Source organism: Lepidochelys kempii, chromosome 4 (genome assembly GCF_965140265.1).
Source record: "Lepidochelys kempii isolate rLepKem1 chromosome 4, rLepKem1.hap2, whole genome shotgun sequence".
Lineage (NCBI taxonomy): Eukaryota > Metazoa > Chordata > Testudines > Cheloniidae > Lepidochelys > Lepidochelys kempii.
This window is the reverse complement of record NC_133259.1, coordinates 66,334,516-66,349,119: the sequence shown is the minus strand read 5'-3', so window position 1 is coordinate 66,349,119 and position 14,604 is coordinate 66,334,516. Positions and strand designations below refer to the sequence as shown.

General features: G+C 42.7%; 1 protein-coding gene across 15 annotated transcripts in view; it reads right to left on the bottom strand.

The window, feature by feature from the left end:
• Positions 1-4,882: 4,882 nt before the first annotated feature.
• Positions 4,883-14,604, bottom strand: part of KLHL2 (kelch like family member 2) — a 105,384-nt gene continuing 95,662 nt past the window's right edge. For all 15 annotated transcript variants that reach the window (XM_073341540.1, XM_073341541.1, XM_073341545.1 and 12 more), the window contains 3 exons: positions 7,134-7,274; positions 6,779-6,922; positions 4,883-5,999 (listed from right to left, as the gene is read on the bottom strand). In XM_073341540.1, coding sequence (XP_073197641.1) covers positions 5,971-5,999; positions 6,779-6,922; positions 7,134-7,274 — 314 coding nt within the window. In that variant the 3' untranslated portion in view covers positions 4,883-5,970. The remainder of the gene's footprint in view (positions 6,000-6,778; positions 6,923-7,133; positions 7,275-14,604) is intronic.

The window sequence follows — 14,604 nt, the reverse complement described above, 5'->3', positions numbered from 1 at the left end:
CACTAGCCCAAGGGGGGAGAGCTGTCCCTGCCTTTTACTAGTGCAGCTGAGGCCCCACTGGAGGGAGCTTGATATTTTCTGTCTCTGCCTCAGCTAGTAGCTTGATGTACGCCTGGCCTGTTTCATACTTCTGACAAGGGAGTTAACACTATTCACAGGGTGTGGCCACTTAGATTTTCTGTCTTTGTGGTTGCTTGTGATGCCTTAAATCGTACTCCTTTGAGAGTCAAGAGGTACTTATCTGTAAAACAGGTCAGCTACCTCTGCTGATTAATTTCAAATTGTCACCATAGAGGAAGTAATATTAGGTGTTATTTAACTGGGCATCTATTTACCAGTTACAAAACTACGAATAAGCGCAATATTTCAAATGAGCTTCCCTCTTCCAGTGCTGGGGATTGGCAACTAACACGACTATCTACATTGTCTAAGGTAAATAATTTCAGAGACAATATCAAGACACAAACACTGAATAGCTCTGGCTTGCAGCCACAGCTGGTGAGAAAGAACTGAGGGGTGTTTGGGCCACTCTGACGTTCGTGCCTTCAATATGGGGCATGAGGACACTGAGGGAGCATGCCAGGCCCCAAATGACACTGCTATCTAAATGTCTCTGTTCAAGCATATAAGGTGCAAGAGTGGAATATGAAGAGAGACACACAAGCACTTGAAGCACGATGTTCTCTGAGTTGAATAATGCAGTTGAAATTAGAAAGGTCACATCTATTAGTTCTTTAAATCAACAACTCAGAGCACTGAAACACAGTAGTGACCAAAATATTTATTATGAGCTGACTTAACTGACTGGCAGGCTGGTCAACAAAAGAGAAGACCCAGAGAGACAAATGGGGGGGGGGGGGGGGAATGGAGGTTTGATGAGAATAAAAGCAGCAACAACTGATGCAAAAGTTGGATGTACTACCTGTTGGAAGACTCCTTGTTGACTGAAGTCAAGGAGGAACTACCTGGAAGATTCTAGGTACTAAGATGGTGGCAGTTGGTAGCACATGCTGAGTGGAAAGGTAGGCCATAGAATATCAGGGTTGGAAGGGACCTCAGGAGGTCATCTAGTCCAACCCCATGCTCAAAGCAGGACCAATCTCCAACTAAATCATCCCAGCCAGGCCTTTGTCAAGCCTGACCTTAAAAACTTCTAAGGAAGGAGATTCCACCACCTCCCTAGGTAACACATTCCACTGTTTCACCACCCTCCTAGTGAAAAAGTTTTTCATAATATCCAACCTAAACCTCCCCCACTGCAACTTGAGACCATTACTCCTTGTTCTGTCATCTGCTACCACTGAGAACAGTCTAGATCCATCCTCTTTGGAACCCCTTTTCAGGTAGTTGAAAGCAGCTATCAAATCCACCCTCATTCTTCTCTTCCGCAGACTAAACAATCCCAGTTCCCTCAGCCTCTCAAGTCATGTGTTCCAGTCCCCTAATCATTTTTGTTGCCCTCCTCTGGACGTTTTCCAATTTTTCCACATCCTTCTTGTAGTGTGGGGCCCAAAACTGGACACAGTACTCCAGGTGAGGCCTCACAAATGTCGAAAAGAGGGGAACGATCACGTCCCTCGATCTGCTGGCAATGCCCCTACTTATACAGCCCAAAATGCCATTGGCCTTCTTGGCAACAAGGGCACTCTGTTGACTCACATCCAGCTTCTCGTCCACTGTAACCTCTAGGTCCTTTTCTGCAGAACTGCTGCCGAGCCATTCAGTCGCTAGTCTGTAGCAGTGCTTGGGATTCTTCCGTCCTAAGTGCAGGACTCTGCACTTGTCCTTGTTGAACCTCATCAGATTTCTTTTGGCCCAATCCTCTAATTTGTCTAGGGCCCTCTGTATCCTATCCCTACTCTCCAGCATATCTATCTCTCCTCTCAGTTTAGTGTCATCTGCAGACTTGCTGAGGGTGCAATCCCCACCATCCTCCAGATCATTTATGAAGATATTGAATAAAACGGGCTCGAGGACTGACCCTTGGGTCACTCCACTTGATACTGGCTGCCAACTAGACATGGAGCCATTGATCACTACCCGTTGAGTCTGACAATCTAGCCAGCTTTCTATCCACCTTATAGTCCATTCATCCAGCCCATACTTCTTTAACTTTGGCAAGAATACTGTGGGAGACCGTGTCAAAAGCTTCGCTAAAGTCAAGGAACAACATGTCTACTGCTTTTCCCTCATCCAGAGCCAGTTATCTCGTCATGGAAGGCAATTAGATTAGTCAGGCATGACTTGCCCTTGGTGAATCCATGCGGACTGTTCCTGATCACTTTCTTTTCCTCTTAAGTGCTTCAGAATTGATTCCTTGAGGACCTGCTCCATGATTTTTCCAGGGACTGAGGTGAGGCTGACTGGCCTGTAGTTCCCAGGATCCTCCTCCTTCCCGTTTTTAAAGATGGGCACTTCATTAGCCTTTTTCCAGTCGTCCGGGACTTCCCCTGATCGCCATGAGTTTTCAAAGATAACGGCCAATGGCTCTGCAATCACATCCGCCAGCTCCTTTAGCACTCTTGGATGCAGTGCATCCGGCCCCATGGACTTGTGCTCGTCCAGTTTTTCTAAACAGTCCTGAACCACTTCTTTCTCCACAGAGGGCTGGTCACTTCCTACCCATGCTGTGCTGCCCAGTGCAGTAGTTTGGGAGCTGACCTTGTTTGTGAAGACAGAGGCAAAAAAAGCATTGAGTACATTAGCTTTTTCCACATTCTCTGTCACTAGGTTGCCTCCCTCCTTCAGTAAGGGGCCCACACTTTCCTTGACTTTCTTCTTGCCATACACTGTAACTGCCACTACCACCTTACTGAAGTAAAAAAAATCTAGGTGAATTCAAGTCCATCAGAGTTCAGGAGTGAGAATTTTATGTTAGCTTTAAAGAAGAAATCATTCTTCAGGTAAAATAATAGTGTCCCATTTTATCAGGTTGACCTTTATCAAATTGGTTCTATTGTACTGTGAGGAGTTTGTGTTCTATTCTATCTTTTCTTTTAAAATAAAGGAAATTTTAGTGTTGGTGAAAACTAGAATGTGGAAATTGCAATCCTCAACTTCATATAATATATACAGTACAGCCAGCAGAAGTATAAGCTTGCTTCCATGATATCACCTGTGTGTCTCAACCATGTTAATCATTTGTATTGTTGTAGCACCGAAGAGCCCTAGTTATTGACCACGAGTAAAACCACGGTGGTGGTTTTGTGACATGGATACTCGTTCACTAGGAACTGGACAGAGACCACCTACTAAGGGCTTGTCTACATGATCATTCAGTTCACAGCAAGCTGGTGTGTGAGTCTACCCCACGCTAGCCTGCCTTGGACTCTGCTGATGCGTAATAACAGTTCATTGGTTCATTTTGGTCCTCTTTGAAATGGGTTGAGATCAATGTGCATTACCCAACTGTTAATACATGTCTGCAGAGACCACACAGAGAGCCCATAGCAGGCTAGTGTGGGGTAGATTTGCACCCCAGCTTGCCGCAACTAATTGTGTAGACATGCCCTTAGAGCTATCATGGGCCAAAAAACCTTCCATCCGATGGTGGTAATTTTCTGTTACTTACCTGGGGTGGATTTGAATTGGTAACCTAGAAATGAAAGGTTCTATATTCCAGTACCTATTTCCTCAGCCTGTGTAATGTTATCATATTAAACTATGACCATATAGATCATTGTTGCTACCACTGTTACATAATTACAGCAAATCTTGTATAAATTATGTCAAGTAAGGTGTCTATGAACGGTTATGATTTGCTGAATATGATTATGCTATTAGTATGCATGTTTCATTTTTGTATTTGAAGTTATGAGTATTGGCTCTATACCTGGATTTCAAACGTTTGCTCCTGGGGTAACGCCCACAAGGTATTTAGCCTGCACATCTTGAAGGGACTATTCAAATTAAGTGGCTCATCAAGGAACATTTAACTCACAATGGACCATGGGAAATGCCTATCTACACTTAATGGACTTTCCTAGTATGACTAAGCAAAATCATGCATGGACATATGACTTGCCCATGTGACCCCAAACACCATTTTTTACTTGTAATTTTCCACAGTGATAACAACGAGATTCCCTTCACTTGAGAGAAGCTATAAAAGGTGCTGGAAACATCCTCATTTTCCCTATTTCCCGCTCAAGCGTCTGGACTTATGCTAATGGGAGCATTCTAACCACAGGACTGAGGACCTTCTAATCATTTGGAAGCAACCAGGGACCTGACTTAAGCCAGCTGTTTATTCCATCACTGCTACAAGCCTGAACCAAGAACTTTGCATTTATTGTATGTATTTGATTCCTTTAACCAATTTTATAACTCTCACCTTTCTTTCTTTCTATAAATAAACCTTTAGATTTTAGATACTAAAGGATTGGCAACAGTGTGATTATTTGGTAAGATCCGAGTTGTATATTAACCTGGGTATGTGGCTGGTCCTTTGGAATCAGAAGAACCTTTTGTTTGATAAAACTGATTTTAAATAACCACTCATCTTTAACTCTTGTGCCTGGATATTAAATCCAGGACTGGAATGCCTAAGGAAACTGCTTTTCTGACTTCTTGTTAGGCAGTGTGATGAAACAGAAGTTTGCTTTCGTTGCTGGTTTGGTATATCTTATGGGAGAATAACCACCAGTTTTGGGGTTTGTCTGCCCTATTTCTCAGCAGTTTGTCCTGAATTTGGTATTCCCTGTTGTAACCCACAAAGGCACTGTTACAGCCTGGCAGTCCCCTCTTCAAATCACTTACATTTTATTCTTGTATTTAGGTTAACACAAGTTTTTCCAAACAACTTTTGACCGTTTGTTGATCTCAAATGTATTTGTTGTGAAGCTTGTGTTTCTCAAAACAAGTTTTAACCAACTCCTTAGCATTATGAAACAAATATACAAACTTTTATTATTTAAAGAAAATAGCTCAAAGCGTACAATAGTTTTGGTCATATTTAAAAGGTCATCCATGAATAAAAACGATAGTTGCTCCACAAACATGGGCACATAGAGTAAGTTTTTTCATATTTGTTAATAGCAGCTAAGTTACACATAGATAGTTCTTAATACCATGCAAGCTCAGTTGAATTCCATACATTCATTATAAACTTGCAGTTATGTTCATGCCAAATAACCACCTTTTCATAAAAAGGTAATAAAGGAATTCACCTAAACATGACCAAGATTAAACAAAGAAAAATCTTAAATAAGTACAGGCAACTAAACTATTCATAAAAGATTTTGGCATTATACCATTCAAGAAATGCTGTGTCTTCTCCATTCTCTTTAAATGGCATTTAGTAGTGTTAAGCATTGTTATAAAAAAAATACAACCCTGTTTTACAACATAGAGTACTGACATAGTTCAAAGTACTTTGCCAATTATAAATAATATAATCAAGTTCTGAAGAGTGTTAATGGAAAGCAACCTATACTCTCACATACACACACACACACACTATATTCATGTAATGAAAACTGTTATTAAAAACAAAACATGTTTATTCCCATGCCAGCTTGTACTACTGAAGTGGGATTCAATACCCATCCTGAAGACTTACAGTTCATGGATCTACAGTCTCTGGGAAAAAATAAGACAAAAATTTACTTTCACCAGAATACACATCACTTTACCATTCTTCACTGAATAATCCATTTGTCAGTCACAACTGACATGAATTGGTCCTTTTGAAAGTGATTTTTTGTTCGAAGGCCTTGCAAATAAAAACTGTGGTCCACTAGCATTTATAAAAATTCAGTCAGCTGCTGCTCAATGCAGAATAATCCTACACGTTGCTTCTACCTAGAGTAATCTTCATTATCTGTCATACGTAATTGCAGACCGTCACACCTTCCACTGTGACTCAATGTGCAGCTACAAGTAGAGAAGTGCTTTGATTCTCAGTCACTTCAAAAACACTTGTTGAAGCCGGCCCTTAGCACATAATTAAGTTGAAAATCTTTTCGCTGTTCATAATGGTTTGTCAATAACTGTAACACCTATAGAATAAGAGAATCACAAGATTAAAGTGTAAGTTATGTGATCGCGTTTTTTCAAAAAAGACAACTTCCAAAAGTATTACAAGAAATACAAGATTTCATACAATGATTTATACCCATCAAAAATATATATCTATATGTGCATTAATTTAAGGCAAATATCCAAAAATGTTCAACCCGTGTTACTCAACACAAAGATTAACCTTTCACCATTAATTCAGTTTGATTATCAGTAGCATAACATCTCTATCATGCACTTGTTTATATTACCCATTTTCTGTTTTCCCAAAAATGTGAGCCAAGATCCTCAAAGGGATCTGATTTTCAGTGGGTGGATTCCCAGCACATCTAACGATCAGGCTCATTTAAAGAATGTCCTGCTCCCCCCAAAGTCAGATCCTAAAGTAAGTTTCCAGCCGCTTTAACATAAATTGTACTTCTTAGTGAATACCGAGAAGAAAATAAAGTGTGCTATCCAAAACAACCAGATTTTTCATACAATTTTAGTACAATATTTTGCTTTTAAATGAATTTAAGAAATAATATTTTTATTTATATTATGATAGTGTGGTGATAGATATTATGATAATTAGGAGCCCTAATTCTGGACCAGGACCAGGACCAGGAACTGTACAAAATATACTTTAAAAAACAGGTCTTTCCGTGCAATAGATTTTTACCTGGGACATTTTACTCTTCGGATGTTTTGTCACACAACTCACTTGAGGTACTACTTTCAAAGTAATTGTGAGCAGTTTAAAAAACTATATACCCATTACCTGCATAGCTCCTTCCAGTACTCATACAAGAGGACACAACTGTCCATTTATCAGTTGTTGGGTTATAATATTCCACTGTTGACAAGTTACAGGAACCATCATCTCCTCCAACTACATATAACAGGCCATATACAGCACAAACCCCTATTAAAAAGGAAAATAGCTGCAATAAGACAGAAGTTTACAGAAAGCGCACACCTATTTGCTTGCTTACATAGTGAAATCATGCCTTCCATTTTGAGGCTTTAGTAAAGAAGCAGAAAATATTAAAGAGAGGTAGAAGCATGTACAGAATAGATACATAGCCACATTAATAGCATTTTAAAGAACAATATTTCTAAACTACAGTATATACCTGCATTCCTTCTGCACATGTTCATATCTGCAACCTGCCTCCATGTACTGGTGGCAGGATCATATACTTCAACACTTTTTCTAACCAAAGGACCATCATGACCACCTACTGCATACAATAAGTTGTTTAACACACCAACACCTGTAAAAATACAAAAACACTCAAATCAATAGAAGAATGGCTATGACTGAGTATCAGGGAAAGCCAGTACAGAGTGTATTTATAAATGTAAACCCTATTTCACAATCAGAGTTAGAAACCCTCTCAAAAGAAATGTGGGTTAGAACATGTTAAACTAAAGAAATGATTACAAATTGGTAAAGGCAAGACATTGATTAGAGGCCTTGTGTGACTGGGCTTATCATAGCATACAAAGATTAGAGCTGTTCTGCAACAGAAGATTAGAAATAAGCAAAGAATAAATGTACTGAATATCTATGCAAATACAGAGTACTGGAAGTAAGCACCAGTTAGAAATTATACTAAATTATGGGCTATGATCCAGTGGTATAATGGAAACCAGGCAAGATGAGCCATATAAATGAATCTAAATAGAGCTGGGTACAATCTACACAGCAGAAAGAAAAGAAGAGGTGCAAGAGAGGCACTACATATCTATCAAAAGTATGTTGAAACAAGCTGACAATGAAGTTATGGAATACTTCACTGGGCATGAACATACAATGAATGAACAAACAACCAGGAAACTACAGTGGGCATCTGCTACAAACTGGTGGATAACACTAAACATTCCTTGAACCAACACTAAAGGTGCTCAAAAACCCAAAGGATTCCATACTCATGGGGTACAGAACCCAGATCTGTGTCAAATAAACATCTTAGTGTATATTTATCTTTATGTTAAGAACAACTTTATCAATCTATAAGGAGCGACTCAAGGAACAGGTGAAGTCAGACTGGATCTACTTCTTACTGATAAGTATGAACCAACTGAAAATATGAGAATCCTAGGAAAACCTGGAACCAGTGATAACAGCTGCTTATTCACCACTATAATAAGAAATGGGATAATAGAACAAAACAGTATTAGCATAGAAGATTTCAGAAAGGAAAGTTTTTGGAGTTAAGACACTAGTAAGTAATGTATGACAAACAGAAATATTAAAATTCACCAGTATGGAAGTTGGCTGAGGAATCCCAGGAGACAATGATGGCACTGACTGCTCAACAAAAAAATGTAAGCTATAAGAGTTGGCCAAATGTGGTTTCATAAAGGGCTTCACAAAAGATTAAGAGTTTAAAATAAAACCTATATTGCAAATGAAAAGGGAGAGGGAACCAAATAGGAATACACAGGATCAGTTATGGCGCTCAGAGAAAAGATATGGTTAGAAAAAGTTAATCATAGGACTGCAAGGGACCTCGAGAAGTCATCTAGTCCAGTCCCCTGCACTCGTGGCAGGACTAAATATTATCTAGACCATCCCTGACAAGTGTATGGAAACCTGCTCTTAAAAATCTTCAATGATGGAGATTCCACAACCTGCCCAGGCAATTTATTCTAGTGCTTAACCATCCCGACAAGAAGTTTTTCCTAATGTCCAACCTATACCTCCCTTGCTGCAATTTAAACCCATTGCTTCTTTTTCTATCCTCGGAGGTTAAGAACAATAATTTTTCTCCCTCCTCCTTGTAACAGCCTTTTATGTGCTTGAAAACTGTTATCATGTCCCCTCTCAGTCTTCTCTTTTCCAGACTAAACAAACCCAATTTTTTCAATCTTCCCTCATAGGTCATGTTTTCTAGACATTTAATCATTTTGTTGATCTTCTCTGGACTTTCTCCAATTTGTTCACATCTTTCCTGAAATGTGGTTCCCAGAACTGGACACAATACTCCAGTTGAGGCCTAATCTGAGCAGAGTGGAGCAGAAGAATTACTTCTTGTGTTTTGCTTACAATCCTCCTGCTAATACATCCCAGAATTATGTTAGCTTTTTTTGCAACAGTGTTATACTGTTGACTCATATTTAGCTTGTGGTCCACTATGACCCCCAGATCCCTTTCTGCAGTACTCCTTCCTAGGCAGTCATTTCCCATTTTGTATGTGTGAAACTGATTGTTCCTTCCTAAGTGGAGTACTTTGCATTTGTCCTTACTGAATTTCATCCTATTAACTTCAGACATTTCTCCAGTTTGTCCAGCCAAAGTGTGAGGTGACTATCAAGGATTTTCAACAATATACTTTGGGGAAAATATATTATATAGTAAGGCCATTAATACATAAAGAGGGACATGACCTCTGCTGAAATACTTAATATTTAAATTTTCATATCTGTCTTCAATAAGAAAACCAAAAAGGAGGGAGACTGGAATAATTAGGAAGTAATAAAAGTCTAAAAAAATAGCTACCATAAAACATCACTATACCAACATTATAAAATCATGTTATCCATTGCTTTATCGGTGATACTCAGTATGGACTATCATTCAGTTCAGCTAATGGATATTTTGGTTGCTATTGTTTATGGCTATAACATCGATCAGAACGCAACATTGTATCACTTTTCTTTCTCCTGCTCTGTGATCTCACTTTAGTGTAGAGTTATGACACAGCATATATGTTGTACGGCTTTCAATATGAGAGGGCCTGAGGAAGGATGAGATTTTTATCACAAATTTGAGATGCAGTCATATAGACAAACCAAATATATAAAAAGATTGGGTTTCATTGCTATTTTGTCCCATCTCTCTTCCCTAACTCCACCCTACTGTAGCCGCTGGCCTTATTGTTTACTATATTTACTTCTCAAAACCCAACCATTTAACATATTACTTTTTAATACTGTCTCCCACTCCCCTTTGGTCAATCCTTTATTACGCCTCCACCAACCCGGATTTACAAGTCATACCTCATTTCTTACTCCTTCCATCTGTATCTTCTTGTTGTTGTCCTCTTGCATTTTCAGTTATTTTGTTTTCTTCTCCTACCCATTTTCCTGGTCCTTGTCTTACCCTTTACCCCTCCCAAAAGGCCCAGAGGACATGGGATTTAAGATCCTCATCCCTGTGTGGTGCAGCACACTCCTCTCAGCTGTAGCCAGGAGCAGATATGACTTCCATCCCTATGCTGATCAGCTGAGAGGTAGTGGCTCTAAAGGGATCAGGCAGCTGAAAGTCAAAACTTAGAAAAAAGTGGTCCTGGCAATTACCAGCTAAGAATTTCAGTTCTGAGTAAAATAATGGAATGTAAGAGAAAAAAAATCTGAACATTTTTAGAGCTAGATTCACAAAAGGACTTTGGTGCCTAACTACAACTTTAGGTGTCTAAATCTTAGAACCAGGTCCCATTGAGATTCACAAAACCCCAACTCAACTGCTGCTGATCTGTGCAGGTGCCTAAACTAGCTCAGCACCTAATTTTTTGCCTACAAAGTTTCCTAGTTGCCTACGTATCTGCCTCTGCTCCTGCACACTGCAGCCCACTCTAGATAGCTGGATGCCCAAGTCCCAGAGCGATGCTGTAACCATGGGAAGAGAGGTGTTTCTCTACCTAACTCACCTGCAAGGCCCAAGCTGGTAACTCCAAGCTTGTCTGCCAGATTAGGCCCCTATAAATGAGCTTCCACAAAACAGTCAGGGAGAGGAGAAGGAACTCCCTCATAATTTTTAGTACAGTGTTAGATATCACTAATATTTATTAGTGCCCTTTTTATAATCCTTTGGCCAGTTTTTAATCTGCTTCTCATCTCCAAGCTCATGTCCATTCCAAGTAGGTGTGTGTGCACTGCGTGCCCAGTCATCGGAAAGTTTTTCCCCTAGCAGTACCCATTGGGTCGACTGTGGAGCTCCCTGAAGTGGTGCCTTCATGGCAGGGTATAGAGGTCCCTGCCAACCTGCCGCCTCTTCAGTTCCTTCTTGCCAGATACTCTGACAGAGGGGAGGCGGGTGGGTCTTGGAATGGACATGAGCAACGCATCTCAAAGAACAACAGTTACAAAAGGTAGGTAACGGGTTTTTTTTTCCCTTCGAGAGATTGCTCATGTCAATTCCAAGTAGGTGACTCCCAAGCAGTCCCCCAGAGGAGGGATTGGAGTTCACTGAGTGGCAGACTGTAGCACAGCTCTACCAAATGAGGCATCGTCTCTAGCCTGCTGTGTGATGGCGTAGCGTGACGTAAAGGTGTGAACAGATGACCATATCACTACCCTGCAGATGTCCTGAATAGGGATCTGCACCAGGAAAGCTGCAGATGAAGCTTGCACTCTCATGGAGTGAGCTGTCCACACTGGGGCCGGCATCTTTGCTAAGTCATAGCACACCCTGATACAAGCCATGATCCAAGAAGAGATCCTTTGGGATGACACCGGTAACCCTCCCATCTGCTCCACAACTGCTACGAAGACCTGGGTTGATTTCCTAAATGGCTTCGTCCGCTCGACGTAAAAGGCTAACACCCATCTGACATCCAAGGAATGGAGCATACGTTCTCGGTTAGTGGCACGTAGCTTAGGGAAGAACACTGGCAGAAAAATGTCCTGATTCATATGAAATTGTAAAACCATCTTTGGGAGGAAAGCTGGGTGAGGCTGCAACTGCACCTTATCCTTGTAAAACACAGTATAAGGGGGCTCGTACATCAGGGACTTGAGCTCAGATACCCTCCTAGTCATAGCCCCGAGGAATGCCACCTTCCAAGAGAGGTAAAGGAGACAGCAAGTCGCCAGGGCTCAAAGGGAGCGCCCATCAATCTCGAGAGCACCAGATTAAGATGCCATGGGGGAATCGGCTGTCTTACTTGAGGGTACAATCTGTCTAGCCCCCTGAGGAAGCATCCAACCATAGGGTTAGCAAATACTGAACGGTTCATTGAGCTGGGATGGAAAGCTGAAATCGCGGCCAGGTGCACTTTTATTGATGACACTGTCAGCCCCTGCTGCTTTAAATGAAGTAAATAGTCCAAGATGAAGGGAGTCAAGGCCTGCAATGGACCAAATTGAAAATCTCTTCCACTTAGCTAGGTAAGTGGCATGTGTAGAAGGTTTTCTGCTCCCAAGGAGCACCTGCCTAACGGAATCTGATCACATGAGTTCTAACAGGATCAGTCATGGATCTTCCATGCTGTGAGGTGGAGACACTCTAGGATGGGGTGCAGGAGGCAGCTATGATCCTGTGTGATCAACTCCGGAATCAGGGGCAGAGTTATAGGCGTATCCACTGACAGGTCCAGCAGCGTGGTGAACCAGTGCTGATGTGGCCATGCTGGTGCTATCAATATTAACAATGCCTTGTCTCGTCGGACCTTGTGGATGAGTGGGAACGGCGGGAATGCGTACAGCAGGTGCCCTTTCCAGGACAGGAGAAAGGTGTCTGCGAGCAAGCCCTGGCTGTGATTCAGGAAGGAGCAGAACTGCTGACACTTCCTGTTGTGCCATGTCATGAACAGGTCTATCTGGGGAGGTCCCCACCTCTGGAAAATGTTTATGGTGATGTCTGGGCAAAGAGACCACTCATGGCCGTCAAAAGACCTGCTGAGGTGAACACCACCCTGTCTGTTTATATAGAACATTATATAGAATATTGACTGTCAGTACCGATATACATCTGCCCTGTAGATGGGTTTGAAACGTCTGGCAAACGAGGTGCACCGCATGCAGCTCCTTGACGTTGATGTGCAGTGGAAGTTCTGACTGGGATCATTGACTCTGAGACCTGAGATCGCTTAGGTGCGCTCCCCATCCCATTGCTGACGCATCTGTGACTAGTGACAGTGTCGGCTGAGGTTTGGAGAAGGGTATTCCCACACACTGTTTGCGGGTCGAGCCACCATCGTAGGGACTAAAGAACCTGAGCAGTAAGAGTGACCAGTCTGTCTAGGTGGTTTTGGTTCGGCCTGTAAACTAGAGCTAGCCAAGCCTGAAGGGGACGTAGCCGCATTCTGGCATGCTGTACCACAGACGTGCAAGCTGCCATGTGCCCAAGCAACTTTAAGCAATTCCATACAGTCATGTTGGGAAATCTGCTGATATCTTATGATGGCGTTCATGGCGAGGAAACAAGCTCCCGGAAGAGATGCTCTGGCCAGGGTGGAGTTGAGAAGGGCCCCAAGGAACTCTATCCTCTGAGTAGGGGTTATGGTTGACTTTGCCATGTTAAGAATGAGGCCACACCTGAGGAAAGTCATGCACACAAGTCGTTTGTGGGACAGGATTATGGACATGTGAAAGTACGTGTCCTTCAAGTCGAGGGCAGCGTACCAGTTCCCCAGATCCAGAGAGGGAATGATGGAAGCCAGGTAGACCATGCGGAACTTCAATCTCTTCATGAATCTGTTGAGGGGGGGAGGAGGCATGCAAAGGGGGAAGGGAACAAAATTGGATAGAATATCCCAATTCTACCGTGCTCAAGACCCATCGGTCTGAGGTTATTTGAGACCACAGTAGAAATGGGATAGATGATTCACAAAGAGAGGGGAAGGATCCGGGAGTTGGGCTGGAGCTCCATCCTCACGTGCATCTTCAACAGTTTGGTTTTGAGGCCGAGGGCTGTTTCACCACCGCTTGGCCGTGGCCAAAGGAGGATTGAGAGAGGCGCCTCCTGCTACTCCTGCCCCGCTTCCTGTTATAATCTTGTCTGGGAGGAGCAGAGTAGAAGCGTGCGGGTGGGCTGAGGTTTGACTGGCTTCCGCTGCGGGGGCCAGCCTGTGTAGCCCCAGGGATTTAAGGGCAAGTCCCCGAGCCAAGAAGCCAAGAGTCGGTCTGCTCTGAAGAGAGCCCAGAGCAGTGAAAGGGTAGGTCCTGGATAGTATTCTGATCTCATGTGGGCATAGTATTCATGAGACCTGAAGCCATGAGCTGCTCCTCATGGCTATGGCAGTAGCCATCATGCATGTAGTCAAATCTGCCGAGTCCAAGGTGGCCTGTGGCAAGATCCTTGCGACCACCTTGCGTTCCTCCAAGACTGTGCCAGACTCCGAGCGGGAGTCCGTGGGGAGCAATTCCTGGAACTTGGCCAAGGTATTCCAGGAGTTGTAGCAGTAACGGCTGAATACTGCCTGCTGGTTTGCTATGCGAAGCTGGAGCCCCACAGTGGAGTACACTTTCCAACTGAAGAGGTCCAGCTTCTTAGTGTCCTTGGATTTGGGGGAAGACCCCAGCTGTCCCTGCTGCTCCTTGTGGTTAGCTGCCTCCACCACCAGCATACCCACCTGCGGGTGGGTAAAGAGCCGCTCGTGCCCTTTGGACGGCACAAAGAATTTGCATTCCACACCCTTGACCATGCAGGAGGATAGAGGCAGGTGTGTGCCACAACACCTTAGTGGTGTTTTGGATAGTCTTGATATGGGGCAACACTTCCTTCAAAGGTTCTTCAGGGATCAGAATGTCTACCATCAGATCGGTCTCCTCAGAGACCTCCTCTGCCTGCATATTTAGGTTCTGGGCCACGCTCTTCAGCAGGTCCTGATGCACCCTGGAGTCTATGGAAGGCAGCATAGTAGAGGTACCCACCAC